The sequence below is a fragment of the Pelophylax lessonae genome (assembly GCF_965119305.1).
Source record: "Pelophylax lessonae genome assembly, chromosome: 8".
Taxonomy (NCBI): domain Eukaryota; kingdom Metazoa; phylum Chordata; class Amphibia; order Anura; family Ranidae; genus Pelophylax; species Pelophylax lessonae.
The window spans coordinates 37,333,029-37,354,235 of record NC_138775.1 but is presented as its reverse complement, the minus strand read 5'-3'; the positions used below and the strand labels follow the sequence as shown (position 1 = coordinate 37,354,235).

At 45.7% G+C, this 21,207-nt stretch overlaps 1 protein-coding gene across 3 annotated transcripts in view; it reads left to right on the top strand.

Moving 5' to 3' along the window:
- The window catches only part of PLXNB1 (plexin B1), a 356,193-nt gene that overhangs the window by 274,558 nt on the left and 60,428 nt on the right, over window positions 1-21,207 (top strand). For all 3 annotated transcript variants that reach the window (XM_082265197.1, XM_082265195.1, XM_082265196.1), the window contains exons 8-10: window positions 14,059-14,215; window positions 14,393-14,501; window positions 18,732-18,840. In XM_082265197.1, the coding sequence (XP_082121323.1) occupies window positions 14,059-14,215; window positions 14,393-14,501; window positions 18,732-18,840 (375 nt within the window). The remainder of the gene's footprint in view (window positions 1-14,058; window positions 14,216-14,392; window positions 14,502-18,731; window positions 18,841-21,207) is intronic.

The following is a 21,207-nucleotide window of genomic DNA, read 5'->3' as shown; positions in this document are numbered from 1 at the left end:
GGGTACTCTGATGGGCTGGTGACGGGTACTCGGGTACTCTGATGACGGGTACTCGGGTACTCTGATGACAGGTACTCGGGTACTCTGATGACAGGTACTCGGGTACGCTGATGACGGGTACTCGGATACTCTGATGACGGGTACTCGGGTACTCTGATGACAGGTACTCGGGTACGCTGATGACGGGTACTCGGATACTCTGATGACGGGTACTCGGGTACTCTGATGACAGGTACTCGGGTACTCTGACGACAGGTACTCTGGTACTTTGAGTACCCGTCATCGGAGTACCCGAGTACCTGTCACCTACCCATCAGAGTACCCAAGTACCTGTCACCTACCCAACAGAGTACCCGAGTACCTTCCACCTGCTCATCAGAGTACCTGACACCTGAAGTACCCGAGTACTTGCCACCTGCTCATCATTACCCATCACTAATCATCAGTACTCATCAGTACCCATCAGTACCTATCACCTATTAGTATCAGTACTGATCATCCGTACCCATCATCAGTACAGTATCAGTATCACCTATCAGTATCAGTACTACTCATCAGTACCTATCACCTGCCTGTCACCTGCCCATCAGAGTACCCGAGTACCTGTCACCTGCCTATCGGAGTACTCGAGTACCTGCCACTTGCTCATCAGTACCAGAGTACCTGTCACCTGCCCAGCAAAGTACCCGAGTACCTGTCACCCTTCATACAGCCACCATGTCCAAGTCCAAAAAGGTTTATATACGTCGTCCGTTTAAACCTAAATACCGGTGTTATGGCAGCAGATAGCTGCCATAACCCTGGTATTTTTTTAAACGGTGGACGATTGGCTTTCCGATAAGGGTGGTCCCAGCGGCGGATTCGCCGCGGGATCACCCTTCCGGGGTGGCGGAAGAGGTGCCCCCCCCCCTCCCGCTGCATTCTGGTCCTTTTCCCCGTTTACCGGACCCGCCGGCAGCGGGGAAAACGATCCGATCCCAGATCCTCACAGACAGGATGTCGAGTGAGGGCAAGCTTGCCCTCACTTGACTCTATGGTCTTGGAGGACCGGAGCTACGGCAAACGTCATTGCCTAGCAACCAGTTTAAAGGTCCCTTTTTTTTTTTCATTTTATTTAATTTTTTTTTAATTTTTTTTTTTTATTTTTTCTATCTTTTAGTGTACTTGTGAGATCTGAGGACTTTTTGACCCCAGATCTCACAAAAAAGAGGTCCTGTCGTGCCTTTTTCTATTACAAGTAATGTTTACATTTCTTGTAATAGAAATAAAAATGATCAATTTTTTTTTTTTTAAAAAAACAGTGTAAAAATAAAAAATAATAAATAAAATAAATAGTAAAAAAAAAAAAAAAAAAATTAAAGCGCCCTGTCCCCGCGAGCTCGCGCGCAGAAGCGAACGCATACGGAAACCCCGCCCACATATGTAAACAGTGTTCAAACTACACATGTGAGGTATCGTCGCGATCGTTAGAGCAAGAGCAATAATTTGAGCCCTAGACCTCCTCTGTAACTCTAAGATAGCAACCTGTAGAAATTTTTAAAATGTCGCCTATGGGGATTTTTAAGTACCAAAGTTTGTCACCATTCTGTGAGCGTGCGCAATTTTGAAGCATGACATGTTGGGTATCTATTTACTCGGCGTAACATTATCTTTCACATTATGGAAAACAATTGGGCTAACTTTACTGTTTTCTTATTTTTTAATTAAAAAAAGTGATTTTTTTCCCAAGTTTGGAAGACCGCTGCGCAAATACGGTGTGATAAAAAATATTGCAATAATCTCCATTTTATTCTCTAGGGTCTCTGCTAAAAAAAAATATATAATGTTTTGGGGTTCTAAGTAGTTTTCTAGCAAAAACAACTGATTTTAGCTTGTAAACACCAAATGTCAAAAATAGGCCTAGGCAAGTGGCTAGGATGCATGATGATGCTCCTTGGATGTTTAGGCCCCTCTATATGGCTAGGCTGTGAAAAAGTCTCACACATGTGGTATTGTCATACTCAGGAGGAGTGGCAGAATGTATTTTGGGGTGTCATTTTTGCTATGTACATGCTATGTGTTAGGAATATTCTATAAATTTACAACTTTGTGTAAAAAAAAAAGTTTTTATTTTTTTCCCACATTTTCCAAAAACTTGTGGAAAAAAATGACATGTTCAAAGGACCCATAATGCCTCATAGAATATACGTTGGAGTGTTTGCTTTCCAAAATGGGGTCATTTTGTGGACTTTTCCATTGTATTGGTGCTCTAGGGCCTTAAAAAGTGTGATAGGTAGTAAGAAAGTTTTATGTGTATTTATGCTCCTAAAACGCCTTATGGTGCTACTTGGACGTGGAGTCTCTTTTTGTGGCCAGGCTGTGTAAAAGTCTCACACATGTGGTATCACCATACTCAGAAGGAGTAGCAGAATGAATTTTGGGGTGTCATTTTTGCTGTGTACATGCTATGTGTTAGAAATAGCTTATAAATTGACAACGTTTTGGGAAAAAAAAAGAAAAAAAAATGTTTTCTTCATTTTCCCAAGAATTGTGGGAAAAAATTATAACTTCAAAAAACTCACCATGCCTCTTACTAAATACCTTGGACTGTCTACTTTACAAAAAAGGGTCATTTGGGGGGTATTTGTACTGTCCTGACATTTCAGGGCCTCAAGAAAGGAGATAGGCCATCAGTACATCTGGTGTGATCAATTTTCAGTAATTGTTACCATAGCTTCTAGACTCAATAACTTTCACACAGACTAAATAATATACACTAATTTGGGTTAATTTTACCAGAGATATGTAGCAGTATAAATTTTGGCCCAAATGTATGAAGAAAAATTAATTTTTTGCAAAATTTTATAATAGAAACTAAAAAAAAGTGTTTTTTTTGCAAAATTTTTGCTCTTTTTTTGCTTATATCACGGAAAAAAAAAACCCCAGTTGTGATCAAATACCACCAAAAGAAAGCTCTATTTGTGTGAAAAAAATGATAAAAATTTTGTTTGGTTACAGTGTAGCATGACTGAGCAATTGTCATTCAAAGTGTGAGAGTGCTGAAAGCTGAAAATTGGTCTGGGCAGGAAGGGGGTCTAACTGCTCTGTATGGAAGCGGTTAAAAAGTTGAGACCTGTGAATCTGTATAATCCATGTGGATTAGGAGTAAGTTGTTTGTATGTAGCTTGTCACACACATGTGAAATATACTGCTGCCAGTCACAGGCCTGTATATATTTGGAGTCTAATAGGATTATCCCATATGAATAAGATTAGCGGGAGGGTTGTGGATTGGTATAAAAGGATTAGGGGATGGAGACAAAAAACAAAGGCGCTATACGCTAACTCCATCTTGCAAGAAGATTTTATTCTAATACCGCTCTGTCCTCGAACGACTTTTATGCCGATGGGAGAGGCCAAGAACCTCCTTCCAATATGGCTGACAGATGGATATGTTACAACCCCAGTGAAAGCTTCATTCCATTCTTGTCTGCCGAAAAATCCTGGAAAATCCCTTTGCTCAAAAACGATCATATGGCCAAATTGTCGCAAATGATGCTCAAATTATTTGTCATTCATTGCTGTTATTGGCTAGCAAAACAGTTTAGTCATTTAAAGTGGTTGTAAACCCTTCCATATACCCAGTGTAGTGACTGGCCTCAGGTGATACACAGAGATGAAACAAATCCTCCTACATAAGTTGTACCTGTTTATCTGCAGCTTCTCTTTTCTACATCTGTTTAGACCCCGTTCAGACAGGGGCGACATGACTTGGTGGGGCGACCTGTGAAGTGCACCGTGATCTCGGCGCGACTTGCACGGACTTAATATCATTGAAGTCAATGCAAGTCGCCTCCAGGTCGCCCCAAAGTAGTACAGGACCCTTTTTCTAAGTCGGAGCGAGTTGTGTCGCTCCTATTAGAACGGGTCCTGTGCTAATCAATGGCGAGCGACCCACCGCGACTTGTCAGGCGACCAAGTTGCCTGACAAGTCGCCTGACAAGTCGCGCTAGTGTGAATGGGGTCTTAAAGTCCGTAGTTTATGTTTAATTAATCTTTATTGAAATTTTGGAATAGAAACAAGAATAACAATAAACACAAGAGTTCACCGCTAAAGGGTGGTACAAAACAATTCCATAATACACATGCAGTACTCAGACAACATTTAGTGCCGGTTCACATTGGTGTGATGCGGGAACCCTGCAAATCCACTGCGGGTTCCTGCATCGCACCCGACTCGCAGGCAGTTCAAACTTGTCACGGAACCATGAACCAGACGTACAACAACAGATAAGTGAAAATAAGAAGGCTTTATTGAAAATCAAGCTGTAAAGCAAAAGTCCAAACGGATGGCAAAACCGAAGCAGAGTCTTTGCGAAGCCAGAGGTCAGGAGCCAGGAGGGTAGTCAGACGAAGCCAGGATCAGGAACCAGCAGGGTAGTCAGACGAAGCCAGGATCAGGAACCAGCAGGGTAATCAGACGAAGCCAGGATCAGGAACCAGAAGCAGCAGCAGTCTTAGAAGCATGTGAACACAGGAGGACCAAGCAAGGAACTGAAGCCACAGACCTCCTATATATATGAGCTAGGCATCCAGCTCCTCCCAGTGGGAAGGAGGAGCCGCAGAGTGGGAGGCTACAAGAAACCCAGAAACCAAGATGGCCGCCAGCACATGTCAAACGAAGGAGAACAGCAAGAAGGTAAGACCATGACAGTACCTCCCCCTCAAGGGCCCCTCCTCCGCGGAGTAAAGAACGGTTTCTGAGGGAAGCGTGCGTGGAAGGCACGGAGCAAGGCAGGAGCATGGACATCTGCGGAAGGAACCCAGGAACGCTCCTCTGGACCATAACCACGCCAATGAACCAAAAACTGCACCCGACCGCGGACCAGGCGTGAGTCCAGGATATTGCTCACCTCATACTCCTCACGATTGCCCACTTGGACCGGACGAGGCCGAGGAACCGAGGAAGTGAAACGATTACACACCAGTGGCTTCAACAGGGAGACATGAAACACGTTGGAGATCCGCATGCCAGGAGGAAGCGCAAGGGCATAGGCTACCGGGTTTACCCTGCGAAGCACTCGGAAGGGACCAACAAAGCGAGGCGCCAGCTTGGGAGTGGGCACTCGAAGGTTGAGGTTGCGGGTGGACAACCATACACGGTCTCCGGCCTGGTAGGAAGGAGCAGGCGCTTGTCTGCGATCAGCCTGGAGTTTCTGGCGCTGCGCAGAGACCTCAAGGGACTTCTGGATCTGTACCCAAGAAGCACGTAGGACGGAAAGGTGATCCTCCACAGCCGGAATATCCTGGGGAGAGAATACCTCCGGTAACACGGCAGGTTGGAACCCATAATTGGCCATGAAGGGAGACGTCCCAGAGGAAGAGTTCACCGCCGTGTTCCTAGCAAACTCAGCCCAAGGCAGGAGGTCAACCCAATTGTCTTGGTGATCGGAGACATAGCAACGAAGGAATTGCTCCAAGGCCTGATTGGATCGTTCTGCGGCCCCATTGGACTGAGGGTGGTAGGCCGAGGAGAAGGAGAGATGAATCCCCAACTGGGAGCAAAAGGCGCGCCAGAACCTGGACACAAACTGACTTCCCCGATCCGACACAATCTCCTTGGGCAAACCGTGCAACCGGAAAACCTCCCTGGCAAAAATCGTGGCCAACTCCTGTGCAGAGGGTAACTTCTTGAGAGGAACACAGTGGCACATTTTGGAAAACCGATCCACAATCATGAGAATGACCGTATGGCCTCGGGATGCAGGGAGGTCCACAATGAAATCCATCCCCAGGTGTGACCATGGGCGCTCCCCGGTGGCTATGGGTTGCAGAAGGCCCAACGGAAGGTGCCGAGGGGACTTACTCTGGGCACAAACGGAGCATGCCGCTACATATGCGGCGATGTCGGAACGTAGGGAAGGCCACCAGAACAGACGTGAAACAGCCCAGGACAGCTGATTCTTTCCAGGATGCCCCGCGGTCTTGGAGTTATGGTAGGTTCGCAACAACCGAGTGCGCAACTCCTCAGGCACAAAACATCTGCCGTTGGGTCTCCCAGAGGGAGCACCAGATTGAGCGCCAAAATCTGCTCACCCAGGGGAGAGGTCAGGCTGGTGCGAATGGCGGCCAGGATCTGATTCGGAGGTATGACCGAAGTCGGAATCGACTCCTCCCTGGACAGGTCGGAGTACTGCCGTGATAAGGCATCCGCCCTGATGTTCTTGGAACCGGGTAGGTAGGAGACCACGTAATTAAAACGTGACAAGAACAGAGCCCATCTGGCCTGACGTGGTGTCAATCTCTTGGCCTCAGAAAGGTAGGTCAGATTCTTGTGGTCCGTCAGGATGAGGACCGGAACCACCGAACCCTTGAGCAAGTGCCTCCATTCTTTAAGGGCCTGCACGATGGCCAATAACTCCCTGTCACCAATCTGATAGTTGCACTCCGCGGAAGACAGTTTCCGGGAGTAAAACCCACAAGGAAGCAGAGGACCCTCTGGTGTTCTACGCTGAGACAGAAGGGCGCCTACTCCCGTCTCAGACGCGTCCACCTCGAGGACAAAGGGCAACCCAGGGTTGGGATGCGACAGAATCGGAGCCGACACAAAGGCAGACTTTAGAGCCTCAAAAGCTCGGATGGCCTCGAGCGGCCAGACCTGGGAATTACTGCCCTTCCTGGTCAGATCCGTGAGAGGCTTGGCTAGCATGGAAAAGTCCCTGATGAACTTCCGATAATAATTGGCGAAGCCCAAAAAGCGCTGCAGGGAGCGAAGACCACTGGGCTGGGGCCACTGTAAGACAGCCGAAACCTTCTCAGGATCCATGGAGAACCCCTCAGCGGAAATGATGTAACCTAAGAAGGTTACCTGGGATCGGTGAAATTCGCATTTCTCAAGCTTACCGAAAAGCTTGTTCTCTCGTAACCGTTGCAACACTCGTCTGACATCCAGAATGTGGGTCTCCATGGATTCAGAATATACCAAGATGTCATCCAAATAGACCACCACACACTGCTGCAACAGGTCACGGAAAACATCGTTGATGAATTCCTGAAAGACTGCGGGCGCATTGCACAACCCAAAGGGCATAACCAAGGATTCATAATGACCGGTCCTGGTGTTAAACGCGGTCTTCCACTCATCGCCCGCCTTGATCCTTACGAGGTTATATGCCGCCCTCAGGTCGAGTTTGGTAAAGACCGTGGCCCCTTTAAGGCGATCGAACAGCTCGGAAATCAAGGGTATCGGGTAAGCGTTCTTGATCGTGATGCGATTGAGACCCCTGTAATCGATGCAAGGCCTCAACTCACCGCCCTTCTTTTTCACAAAGAAAAATCCAGCCCCTGCCGGGGACGAGGATTTGCGAATGTGTCCGCGTGAAAGCGCCTCCTTCACGTACTCCTCCATGGCCTCATTCTCCGCTACCGACAGTGGATAGACCTTGCCACGAGGAGGAACGGCACCAGGTTGTAACTCGATGGCACAATCGTATGAGCGGTGCGGAGGGAGGGCAACCGCGCGCACCTTATCGAATACATCGCGGTACTCCTCGTATTCAGGAGGCAACAGAGAGTCCGAGGAAGTACACAGCAACTTGACAGGCCCATGGATGCAACTAGCCCCACACTGTGGTGACCACGAGAGGATCTCGGCCGATCTCCAATCGAAAGTCGGATTATGCCTCTGGAGCCAGGGGTACCCCAAGACCACCGAGTAGTGTGGAGACGAAATAACCTGGAAGCAGACCGACTCTCTGTGAACGGCACCAATGGCTATCCCCACTGGAAGGGTCTCATGAGTCACGTGTGGCGGCCCAAGGGGTCTGCCGTCTATCGCCTCAAGGGCCAGTGGAGAACCTCGGACCTGCAGAGGAATGGAATTGGCGGCAGCGAACACACTATCAATGAACAAACCACCAGCACCAGAGTCCACCAACGCCTGGGTCGTCACTGAGCCCCCGACCCAGGAGAGGACAACAGTGATCAGTGGTTTGTCAACACGGGAAACCGGGGACGAGGAGACTCCACCCAAGATCTGCCCCCGACAGGATCTCAGGTGCGAGCGTTTCCCGGACGGTTCGGACATGCCAACCGAAAATGCCCACGAGACCACAGTACATGCATCGGCCCTCGCGTCTCCGGAGTACCCTCTCCCCCTCGGACAGGCGAGCAAAGCCCAGCTGCATGGGTTCATCCCCAGCCAAGTCATCCCCAGGAGGCGTGGGAGGAGAGGGAGGCACGGGTGGGACAGCAAAGGTAGGCGCCAATCTGTTAGGAGGCCTCCGCAGACTCTCCTTAAAGGAAGGTCTCTCCCTGAGTCTGGTGTCAATCAAAATCAGGAAAGAAATAAGAGATTCGAGCTCCACTGGTAGGTCCTTAGCTGCAACCTCATCCTTCAAGGCATCCGAAAGACCATGAGAGAAAGCAGCGACCAGAGCCTCATTATTCCAGCCCACCTCTGCTGCCAGGGTACGAAACTCAATGGCGTATTCAGCTACGGATCGTGAACCCTGTCTGATGGACATAAGGAGCTTCGCAGCAGAGGCAGCACGAGCCGGCACATCGAATACCCTCCGAAGAGAAGCAACAAAACCGGAAAACTCGGCAACCACCGGATTGTTGTTCTCCCATAAAGGGCTGGCCCAGGCCAAGGCCTTGTCTGAGAGCAGCGAAATTAAGAAGCCCACCTTTGATCTCTCAGTAGGAAAGGCATGTGGCAGCAACTCGAAATAAATGCCCACCTGGTTGAGGAAACCTCGGCACTGAGTTGGCTCTCCCCCAAAGCGCTGTGGAAGGGGGGCAGAACCGGTCATACCCCGAAACACCGCAGGCGCAACAACAGGTGTCGGGGTAGACTCTGGCGCAACAACCGGAGCGGCAGTAGGAGCGGGCCCAGGAGCGACAACCGACCCATCGGCAACGGGAGCGAAATGAGCCGTGCGTTCAAGCAGGATTTGCAACGCCACGGCGAACTGACCCAACAGGTGATCCTGCTGATCAAGTCTGGCAACCAGCGTGGGTAGCGAGGATGGCCCTGTACCGTCAGAATTCATGGCTTGGTCCTAATGTCACGGAACCATGAACCAGACATACAACAACAGATAAGTGAAAATAAGAAGGCTTTATTGAAAATCAAGCTGTAAAGCAAAAGTCCAAACGGATGGCAAAACCGAAGCCATGTCTTTGCGAAGCCAGAGGTCAGGAGCCAGGAGGGTAGTCAGACGAAGCCAGGATCAGGAACCAGCAGGGTAGTCAGACGAAGCCAGGATCAGGAACCAGCAGGGTAATCAGACGAAGCCAGGATCAGGAACCAGAAGCAGCAGCAGTCTTAGAAGCATGTGAACACAGGAGGACCAAGCAAGGAACTGAAGCCACAGACCTCCTATATATATGAGCTAGGCATCCAGCTCCTCCCAGTGGGAAGGAGGAGCCGCAGAGTGGGAGGCTACAAGAAACCCAGAAACCAAGATGGCCGCCAGCACATGTCAAACGAAGGAGAACAGCAAGAAGGTAAGACCATGACAAAACTGCCATATGCAAACTGCTGGGATTGTCAATACAAAGTTAACGACACCCCCAGATTAGTTCGCATATCGCAGTGCAAACTGTCAGTTCGGACAGGAATCGGATCGCATAGGTAAAATTCCTTAGGTATGTTTATTTTTAAAACCGATGATATAAAAAGCGTCACAAATGCATTAAAAATCATAGAAAATTGGCCCTGTGGAACATGCAAAAAAATGGATATACTCTGATGCGCATGTTACACTTTCTGGGCCAGAAGTGACGCACTGGAACACCACTTGATGCGTTTCATCATCAGTCGTCTCCAGAAGCAGGAAGTTCCATTGCGTACCACCTACTATATAGACTCCGGGGGAACGATTCTCTCCCTCCCCCTTCCTATCAAATTCTATATTATAGAAAAAAACAATCAGATAGTGCCGCTCCACTGGATTGTTCTTACCATTCCTGTGATTTGTGTATAATACGGACCCCAGTGTTTGACAGACAGTGTCCCAATAGGGACATCTTGTGGAATTTATGTGAACTTACACCCATATTTAATGTTTATATCAAGGGTCTCCAAACTTTTCAAACAAAGGTGCCAGTTTGCTGTCCTTCAGACTTTAGGAGGGCCGGATTGTGACCAGCCGAAGTAGAAAATGTCCCAGACCCAGCATCAGTGAGAATAAATATGGCCTCAGGGTTGGTGGTCAGTAGGAGGAGGAGTAGTGCCCCTATTAGTAGGAGGAATAGTATCCCATCATTGGTGTCAGCGGAAGAAATAGAGCCCCAATTTTGGTGTCAATGAGAGGAAAAGTGCCTCATATCATTGGGAGTAATAGTGCCCCAAGGGCCAGATAAAGGCTAGCAAAGGGCCACAGTTTGGAGACCCCTGGTTTATATGATGTGATTGAACCAATACTATATAATAGTTAGAGATAAAGAAAACTGAATAGACACAGATGTAAATAGAATAACATGAAATGAAAAACAATGAAGAGTATACAAAAGAGTGAAAAATAAATAAAACATAAATACATTAAATTAAAAGTAAAACTAAATAAACATGAAATTAAAAAGAAACAAAAATAATAAATAAAAAATAAAGAATAAATGGTATAATGCAAACACAATGTACTCCAGTTCTGGTTAGGCTATCAGCAGGATACTGTACAATTAAGATTAAGTAACCATGGTGACCACGAATGTGAAAATTTGGGATTTGGAAGGTTTTAAAGGGCAAATCTCCACTCCGTATCACATTGGTGGTTAAGACCTGCGGCCGTCTCGGATAGAGAAGCTATATTGGAGGGATTCCGGTTTAGAAATAGCTACTTTTGCCACAAGGAGTAAGTGAATGATGACAGTTCTGCAGTTGGGAAGTCAGCTATACCAGTATGAAGTAAAGCCAGTTTTGGTTTTGGATTAATCGGTTTGCCAATTATTGCTGATACTAGTTTGAAGATTATATTCCAGTAGGACAAAAGGGAATTGCAAGGCCACATGATGTGTAATAATGAGCCCTGTTCACAACATTGGCGCCAGCAATGATAGGAGAGGTTCGGATCAATTTTTGAAAGTCTGTTATTTACCAGTGGTGGAGGACATTTTAGTAGGACTCCCATTGGTTTGCACACCGGGAAGCATTGATGGTGTGGGTAAAGGTTTTCTGCTGGGTGAGGTCAGAAATATTATGACAAAGTATCAGTTCCAATTTGTGCAAGGAAGGTGTTTCAAGAGGAAGTTCTAGATTAGTGAGGCAGGAGTAAAAACTAGATAGCACATGTCCCAAATATTTGGGGTTGTCATAGAATTGCAGAATAGGAGATAAGAGAGCAGTACTGGGGGGGACAAAATCCGTAATTTTTAAAGCTTGTCTGAGATGTCAGAAAAAAGGGGGCGGAGAGCTGAAGTTACACTCTGCAGAGCTCAGTGAGAATACCTTGGAGAGATGATTGGAGGGAAAGGACACACCCCTCTCAACACAACGCACAGGAACAGAGCTGAGGCTGTCAATCAGCTGGAGCTCCCTCCCCTGTCACCATTTTTCTCTTGGTGTCAGGAAAACTTGTCAGAAGTGACCAAAACAGAGTAAGGAAGCAGCAGACAGAAATGACACTCTGGATAAAGACAAGCAGGGCGGCTGATAGGGGGGGGGACAACCAGTTCCTGGGACAAGGTCACCCAGCGCCCAGTGCAAGGATGCCAAACTGTGTCCCCCACCTTCCCTTAGGGTTAGGGTCAAGGGCCCCCCCATCCCTGCAATAAACCATTTCACCCAGGGTAACCGTTCTTTCTGCCCACCCCTTGTCCTGGCCTTGGGGACCACCAGTCCTCCTGTAGGGGGCCCAGGCACACAGGGGGGCCCCAACAGCATGGGGAATCAGTGCGGTTGGGCAGAGGGGCAATTACAGAAGGAAGCCTGGTGTGGCTCTCTGCAGCAGCTGAAAGCCAGTTTCTCCCACTCCTGCCAGCTTTCAGCTGCTGCAGGGAGAGAAACAGACACAGGGCATCATTCCTGTATTTGCTTCTCCGACACCGATCCCCCGCCCTGTTCTGCCTGCTTCTGATCCCCCCCCCTCTCCCCTTACACTGTGCCCCCCCCCCTTTCACAGAGCTGCAGGCTTCCCTGTTCTGTAAATAAATAACAAATTTTATAAAAAAATAAAAATAATTATTCATTGTAATAAAATAATTTTTAAACAATTATAAAATAAAATAATTTTCAACATTTTAAAAATATATATATATATATATATATTTTTTTTTTTTTAAGTGAAAAACAATTAAAAAGGGCTAATTCAAACAATTTCTCTGTTATGTTTGTGTCCGCTAATAATGATTTTAGTGTATTTTTAGTGAAAATATTGTCTTGCTTTATTCGGGGGGGGGGGGGGCTCACCAGGTAGGCTGTACGGGGCCCGTGACTTCTAACAGCAGCCCTGAAGACAAGTACACACTATAGAGGGATATGCTTTGTTCATATTTAATGTCTGAGGTTTACAAGCAGTTTAAAGGAGACTTATTACTGCTGAAAATGCCAGTTGCCTGGTCGGAATACAGAACAAGTGCTTTCGTTTCTCATGCCAGACACCTAGAAATGACAAAATGAGGTCAGTAGTTTATGTATTCTGTTATGACAGGTGGGCTGTAAAGGAGACTTGTGCCTAGATATAAAAAGCTGTCATCGTTGGCCTCTTCTGAAAATGCTGGCTGCCAGGCGGATCTGATTGAGTCACCTACCCCAAATTACTATGCAGGCTTAGATTTGGACTTCTGATGCCACAGGCTGCATAGTTGTTCGGGGTCAGCGACACATTCAGCTTGCCCATCAGGCAGCTGGCATTTTCCAGGAACTAACATTGGCAGTCCTGTACAGCTCTCATGACAGGGTCACTTTAAAATGTATTTCTACTTTTGCAGCCTTATTGGGATAACACCTACTTTATATTTGTTACAGGTTCCTATTAGCATAGCAAAACATCTAAGATAAAAACTTAAAAAAAAAATTGATGATTACCTTTTTTTAGTGCTTTTACTTGCTTAGTAATCCTTGCTCTCCCTTCTTTGTGATGCTTAGGAGGGGGCTGTGGGGTAATGTTTAATATAGCTAACCCTGTCCATACTGTGCTGGCAGTTCTTCATTATCAGCTGCAAACTTAACACTGCCTGCCCTAACAAAGGGTTAAAAATGTAAAAGCTGCTCTCCTGCTTTGCATGTTAATAAGGGACAGTGCAGACACTGTGAAACTGTCCGGAAATATTTACAGTGAGCCATGACACCTTCTCTTTAGGTTTTTTTTTAGATGTGCAGTCGTGGTGCAGAAAAAAAAGGTGCTGGTGAGCCGTGGTTTTTCCATCCCCCAACTACCCACCCGAACAGAATAACAGCCAGGGGAGGCTATTCAGATGCCGCAACCTTGATTCATTGTATAACAGCCAGAGGGGGCTATTCACATGCCGCGACCTTGATCCATTGTTTCGCAGCATTTCTAACTCAGGGTGCAGAGTGTGACACGTGGCACTGCTTGTTAAACTCTCCTATTGAGTTCAATGGGGCATTGTCACGTACAATGCACGCAATTGCGGAGTAGTGGTGCAGCATCATAGAGTTAAATTAGGCAATATAACACCTCATCATCTCCCGTCAAATGCCCTCTGAAAAGCAATCTAAACACAGATCACTCTCTGGAGGGAGTCTGAAAAAGACCTTTGAAACATCTCAAAGGTAAGAAATAATAATAAATAAATAAATAAAAATGTAGGTATGCTATGTGAATGGGAACACATGACAAATGATCTAGTGGGGTTTCTTACATTTGGCTGCAAAGGTGGAAATACCCTTTAAGCCAGTTGTCTGCTTTCACTATATTCAATGGCAATCCTGTACAACATGACAGATTGCTCTGCCTCCCTCTAGTGTTTAATCAATGTTATTGCGTGTCAAGTGTCATTCTGCACTATATCAATCACATGTACTATTATCAGTTTTAGCTAATCGATATCTCCAAGTGCTTACAAAACAGCTATTAGCAGAATATTTATCATCTCATAAACCCATTTCCATTCACAGATTTTCCTGACGATTCTCGACTTGCCTCCGCTGTACCAGGACGAGTCTTACTCTTGTTTCTTTGAAGATTTTGAGAGCCGCGCAGTCAGGACCCAGTCCGGGGTTATGTGTCCATCGCCAGATCCCAGCAAGGCCCCTGTGATCAAACCAGGGACAGGTCAGTGTGCCAAAGGATGGCTGGGAGTTGTAGTTCCTCAATAGATGGGAGGATAAAGGGTTGGGTGTTGGGTTCTTTTTTTAGCTGCCGTATCTAGAAAAATGATTCTGCATGGTAAAATATACAGCCTATGTCATATTAATATTATTTTATAAGCATGTAACCTTTACATCTTAGATCACGTGCGTGTACAGCTGCTGCTTCGATTTGGAGACGTGGTCATTTCCACCGCGGAGTTTACCTTCTACGACTGTATGGCCGTGGCCCAGCTCTATAAATCAGCCCCGTGAGTATTACATGGCCCTGCTATCTGTCTTGTCGCCACCATCCGTTCTAAAAGTATTATAGGACAATCTTTATTTTTGCGAGCCTCCATTATGTTGTATTTTGTAGTGTTAGACTTCATGAACATGGGTCCATTTGCCCATGCAACGTAAAGACACTGTGATAAAGTAGCGCTAAAGTGCAGTGTGGACGCAGAAGTAATGCATTGAGCGCAAATTGGGTGCATTCTGCTCATTACGTCTGTTCGTATACCAGTGCTAATTTTGTAGACTAAAACCGACTAAAACGTTTTCGTCGACTAAATTAACCCAATTTTAGTCTACTAAAATACTACTAAAACTAAAACAATTCAGATGACTAAAATACGACTAAAACTAAAATGGCATTTTAGTCTTAAGACTAAAATACGACTAAAACTAAAATGGCATTTTAGTCAAAAGACTATAACTAAAACTAAATCGAAATTTGCTGCCAAAATTAACACTGGTGCATGCTCAAAGCTTAATACCATAAATAATAACATATTAGGTTTTTCACTCCAGGACCAGCAGTAGTATATAATGAGTTTGGAAATTGTAGAGAAATGCTTAAATAATGCATTACAAATTACAATTGAACTACACCCATTCGATTATAGATGACTAAAATGAGTTATAGTCAACTAAAATGTAGGACGTTTTAGTCGACTAAAATGTACTGGAGTTTTAATCGACTAAATACGACTAAAACTAAAACACTTGCAGAAGACTAAAATGGGACTAAAACTAAAATGCCATTTTAGTCCAAAGACTAAGACTAAAACTAAATTGAAATTTGCTGCCAAAATTAACACTGGCGTATACCCTACTTTATGCAAATAGTGGCACATAGCTGCATACAGTCAGCTTTACCCATACATGTGTATGGGTAGTTCTAGGACATCATGGGCCACAGAAATATGCAGTGTCTTTATACCACACAGGCAAATGTGCCCATGTGCATGTCACCTAAAAGTAGAACTTTATTAGTCATTTTGGATACAGTAAGGGAGGGTTATAACCCCTGCAAAAAAAAAGGAAGCACTGCTCCAGGTCAGTCTGCCTTTACAGCCCAATTCCCCAGTGGGTGCAGGTCCAGCTTGTGACTATATGCATACAAAGAGAGAAAGTCAGATGACTGCACACCAATGTCATATAAAAAGCATTTTCCTTATTCAAACTCTTAAAAGCATTACCATGGTTGAGCACATCACAAAAAATCCAGGTAAGCCCATTGAAGCGTTTCACGCCCTGGAGATGTGAAACGTGTCAATAGGCTTCCCGGGGTGTTTTTTGTGATGTGGTCTACCGTTATAATGCTTTTAAAAGTTTGAATAAAGAAAATGCTTTTTTTTTTGTAATGTAATCTTTATTTATGAAAAAATAATATGACCACAAAAGCACATCCAAGAAAAATTTGAAGAGTAAGAACATATAAACTTGTGCCAGATATATAAGTACAGTATACAACATAGTGTAGCTAGGACCATTCCCTTAAAAGGGATATAGGCGGCTCAGTTGGCACGCACATACTGACCAGCGCAAATATATACACAGTATCAGGGAAACCCAGGGGTGAGCCCTGAAAAGCTGTCATATCCAAGATGCTAGGTGAACCACACAATAGTCCTACTGCCCTCAGAAGAAGAAGGGGGCCCAAAAGGCCTCCATTAATCTTCCTCCAGCAAAACCCCTTGCCCAGGACCAAGCAGGAGCACAACATGTGGAGACGCCATCTCACATATGGGCAATGCCATTCAATAGTCGTAAAATAAATTGCCAGCAGCTACACCAGGGGGAGCAACATCTGCAGTGGAATAGCAGGTCAGTACTGCCATTTTTTACAATTGAAATAGTACATATTCAGACTTTAGAAAACAAGAAAAAGGAAAAAGAAAAATAAGGAAGGGAGGAGAAACTCCTCCTCCTGGCAGGTACCTGCGCTCTCACTGAACAAATAATGATGATCACTCACACCAAAGACCTCCGCTGAAAGGTTAATAAAAGAGAAAAGTGATCCTCCTTCAGAGGCTACAAAATAGCTCTAGTCCTGTGGACTCTGGTGCCCAAGGCGCCCCTTAAGCGAGGAGAAAATGCTTTTTATATGACATTGGTATGCTGTCCTCCAACTTTCTCTCTTTGTAGGGTTATAACCCCTGTCAGTTTTTTTTGCCATTTATGTCCCACTAAGGAGATTTCCCTTCACTTTCTGTCCCATAATCAACACAGGAAGTTAGAAGATATCCTTCCAAAGTGAGGAAATCTCTGGTTGGCACCAGAACTTGTGTAATGTAATCAAAAAGGTATGACCGCACTCCAGTGGATGAAAAATAAAATGTATCTCTTTATTGCTGGTATAAATCAGACATAACACGACAGATGAGCCACAAACAGTTGACGCGTTTCACAATTCAAGATCGCTTAATCATAACTCAGTCATGATTAAGCGATCTTGAATCTTGAAACGTGTCAACTGTTTGTGGCTCATCTGTCGTGTTATGTCTGATTTATACCAGCAATAAAGAGATACATTTTATCCTTCATCCACTGGAGTACGGTCATACCTTCTTGCTTACATTGAACTTGCCCAGACCGCGGACTGGACTTGCATCTGGTTACTGAGGGGTGGATTGCTTTCACCTGGAGCGGCGTATACTTTCTTTCTTGTGAAACCAGAACTAGTGTACCCATTGAAATATTTCCCCATTATTCCTGTTCTGGGACAGCCTAAAATTTGGCATTTCTTTTTTTACTTATATTTGCAGCAATAATAGCCCTGCTCCAGAGATCTTCACTATGCGACTTTGCTCAGTGTTGCACAGTTTATAGTTGAAAAATAGTGCTTGTCAGGCCGTGTGCCATTTGCACATGTGTACAGATCACCCCACCGGTTCCTATAAATGGGGCCATACTCACGAGGCGCACAGACCTCTATAGGACTACAGCTCCATGCATAGGAATGAATGGGGAGGAGTGACAGGCATGCGCAGCTGAAACACGGCCCGGCTTGAAAGTTTGTGCAGGGCTGTACCAGGTTAGTGGAGAGAACATTAACACATAGCTATTAATCAGATTTTTCGTTTTTGTATATTTTATTTCTAGGCAAAACTTTTTTTTTCGTTTTGAATAGAGTGGAGAAAGGTTAGAGCAGCCATTCTCAATAAGGGCTCCTCCAGAGGTTGCTAGGGGTTCCATGAGCTGTGGCTAATTGACCTCCCATCTGATGGTGGCTGAAGGGTTTCCAGGGCAAACACATTTGGCACAACCAATGATCATTTTACCTGTCTCTATGGGTGGAATTCTGACCACCACTGTAAGAGTTACATCCTTGTTACTGACCACCAGGTCAAGGGGTATTTCCCTCATTGACTCCTGATAAATTGGTTTTACTAAGCATTCCCCAAGACTTAAATTATTTTAGGGGTTCGTTTGGGGTAAAAGGGTTGAGAAAGGCTAGGTTAGACCCTGTCAAGTTTTTATTGATGAATGTATCCCAGTTAGGGGGGAGGACCACCCCTAGGGACACTTAATCTATGGACAACTGTCTAAAAGGGAGAATTTCCCTCACTTTGGGAAATTTCTTCTAACATCCTGCTGCATCTCCGGGACAGGGAATGAAGAGAAATTATCTCAATGGGTTATTCCTAACCCTTCCCTCCTCTAGGTGCAGAAAAATCATTCCTGATTGATGGCCGTATTTTGTGTGCTTTCTTGTTTTAAAACGGGGGTCTCCAAACCCATGGGCCACATCCGGCTTGCTATGTGATTTATCCGACCCCCAGGCTAGGGTAGTGGTGTATCCTCATTGTACACAGATTGAGGATTAGGGTCAGCAGAGGCTGCCTATGGTCTCCCTCTGTCCAACACTTCCCCCTTCCTTTCCCACACCTGGGCTCTGTAAGGGGGGACTCTGATGAGGACCTGATGTATGGGGGACTATGATGGGGACCCTGATGAAAAGAGGGACTTGGATGTGGACCTGTATGTAAGGGGGGGAATCTGATAGGGACCCTGAATTAGGACTCTGATTTAGTAGGGGAATCTGATGGGGACTCTGAGGATTTTTCAGCCTGTAAATATTTGTAAAATATAAAATGTTACCCTAATCCTGAGTGTTGGAGACCCCTGTCTTAGAGAAACCTGGTTTAATTATTTTTTCTTTTTAGATAAAACTAAAGTTATGTCCACCCTTACTATTTGATCAATATTTTCAGGTGCCGTGGCTGTGTGAGCAGTGAGTGGGGGTGTAATTGGTGTATCCATCAACATGTCTGCACTCATAAAGGCACATGTGAAGAAGGTACCATCATCCGTAATAAACTGGTAAGTTTGTGTTTTGCTTATTGTAATAAGTATATTTTCCAGCTTGCTATTCTTTCTTAATTCTGGGGGTTTTTCTTTTCCAATATTTTCTATTAGATATTTCTTTTGAAAAGTACAAAAGATGGCAATTGTACAGATAGACATGGATACATATCCATATATAATTTAGAAGACAAGGGGCATCATAGTTTATATTGCAAGGTGCAAAAGCCTGGATATCAATTCAAATCAGATTTTACTATATTTTTTAGGATAGGATCAGAACACTTTGCTATAGTCAGTCTTCAGCTCAGAACCAGCTAAATACATTCTAGGTACATCAAAAGGTTTGATTTATTTTTTCTAAAGCAGCCAGTAGAAAAGCCTGTCCCTTGCCAGCATGGTGCAGTGTGGGGCCTTTTCATTTTTGGGGGAAGCAGTAGCATCAATGCAGAGATCCAACATGTCCCTTACTGAATCAGACCCCTGTAGCTCTGCAATCAGCAAAGCTCTTGTTCCCAGCTGATTGGAGAGCTATCCCAGAAAGCAGTGGCGACTGGTGCTCTATGGGCCGGGGGAGGCGGCAGACGGACCACACCATACCCCCCCCCCAGACCACACCAGCCCGCACACCATAGACCCCTCCTCCCCTCCCCCGGTTGTCGGCTCACTCACCGTGAACATATGGGGGTGGGCGGGCAGCGGCAGCGGCGGCTTCTCCTCAGGTCAGTCTCCTGCGTCTCCTCCCTCCTCCTCCTCCTCGGCCAATGGCATGGCTTCTCCTTTCGGCCAATCTGGAAATGGGTCTCAGGACCTGCTTCCTGATTGGCCAGGAGGAGGACCCGTGTGACAATAGCGTTGCCTCACAACTGGGTGGGCTCGGGGCGCAGTGCTCTGCGCCCCGAGCCCACCCTTTTTTGAAGCCTATTAGAGCCTCTGGCTCTAATCACGTGCTTAAAAAAAAAAACAATTGGAATCCATGCGTCCGGCGCCCTGCATGTAGATTAGGGGGCCGGACGCATGGATGGGGAGGGCAGTGCCCCTGCGCCCCCAATGGACGGGCCGCCCCTGCCAGGATGCAAGGATAACTTGCCACAAATTTGTGGCAGTGTTGAATTGTAAGTCTGTTAACTTACTGAACATTTTCACTGGTAAGTTGTACACTTGCAGAGCACTCGAAGCATGAGTTCTAGTTGACACTTTTTAAATGTGTAACTAATTTGCTTTCCAAGTCTCTAGCAAGTTCTAGTTGCAGTGGGGATTCCACAGCCAAAGCTCTGCAAGTTACAATGCACCCTGTGTTGAGAGGACTATTGCTCAACATAACTGAACCAGAATTTGCAGCAGACTTGCAGAATATTTGCAAAGAAAGTTGATCTGGAGTCATGCAATGCAGACTTGCTGCAATTGTGCAACAAACTTGTGCAGCCTGACAAGTCTAGCAATAGCTTAGCAAGTTATTTTCAAACTTGAAGCATAATTGCTTGCTATCTGGGATGGCTTCTGATTTAGCAGGAGGCATGATGGACCTCTGCATAGACCAATGCTTCTAGACGGAGAACAAAGGTCCTTCTCCACAGGCTAAAGACAGGCTCTTCTACTCAGGCTGTGGCTAGTTTCTAAAGAAAACTATCTGTAAGTTTGCACACCTTTTATTTTGATATTCCTGCAATATATTTATCTCATTTAAAATATAACCAAAGCCAAAACTTTTTTTCCATTTTAGACAGAGTAGAGAATAGTCAAAACCCCTGCCAGTTTTATTTTGGCTCCCTGCCTAGCAGGCATATTGATGATAATAAATATTTAACAAGGGTTGTAATTAATCTACACCCTCTCCAAAACTAATTAAAAAAAACAGCATTAGAAGCAGTGGTGCTCCATGGGCCCAGGGGGGGGGGGGGGTGGCGACAGACGGACCGCACTACACTAAGCCCCCCCCACCCCCCCCGACCACACCAACCAGGCCACAGCCGCGCACACAGTGCTCTGCACCCCGAGCCCACCCTTTTGTTTAGCCTATTAGAGCCTCTGGCTCTAATCACATGCTAAAAAAAAAAAAAGCCCAATTGAACTCCATGCGTCCGGCACCCCGCATGTAGATTAGGGGGCCGGACACATGGATAGGGGGGGCACCCTCAATGCACCAGCTGCCACTGATTAGAAGGTAAAACCAGTCTGACAGGCAAAATTTGCCTGTCATATACCTTTTTGCCCTTCCTTTGCCGGTTCACAGTTCTCTGAACATGTCTGCAGCCAGCAGAAGGGGTCAGAGAAGGAGATGAGGGTTTAGCTTTTGATTTTTTGCAAAAGTCAAAATTTTGTATATCAGTAACTGTGATTTTTAGTCTACTTTCCTTGGAGAAAGAGGGAAAGCATAAAGGCTGG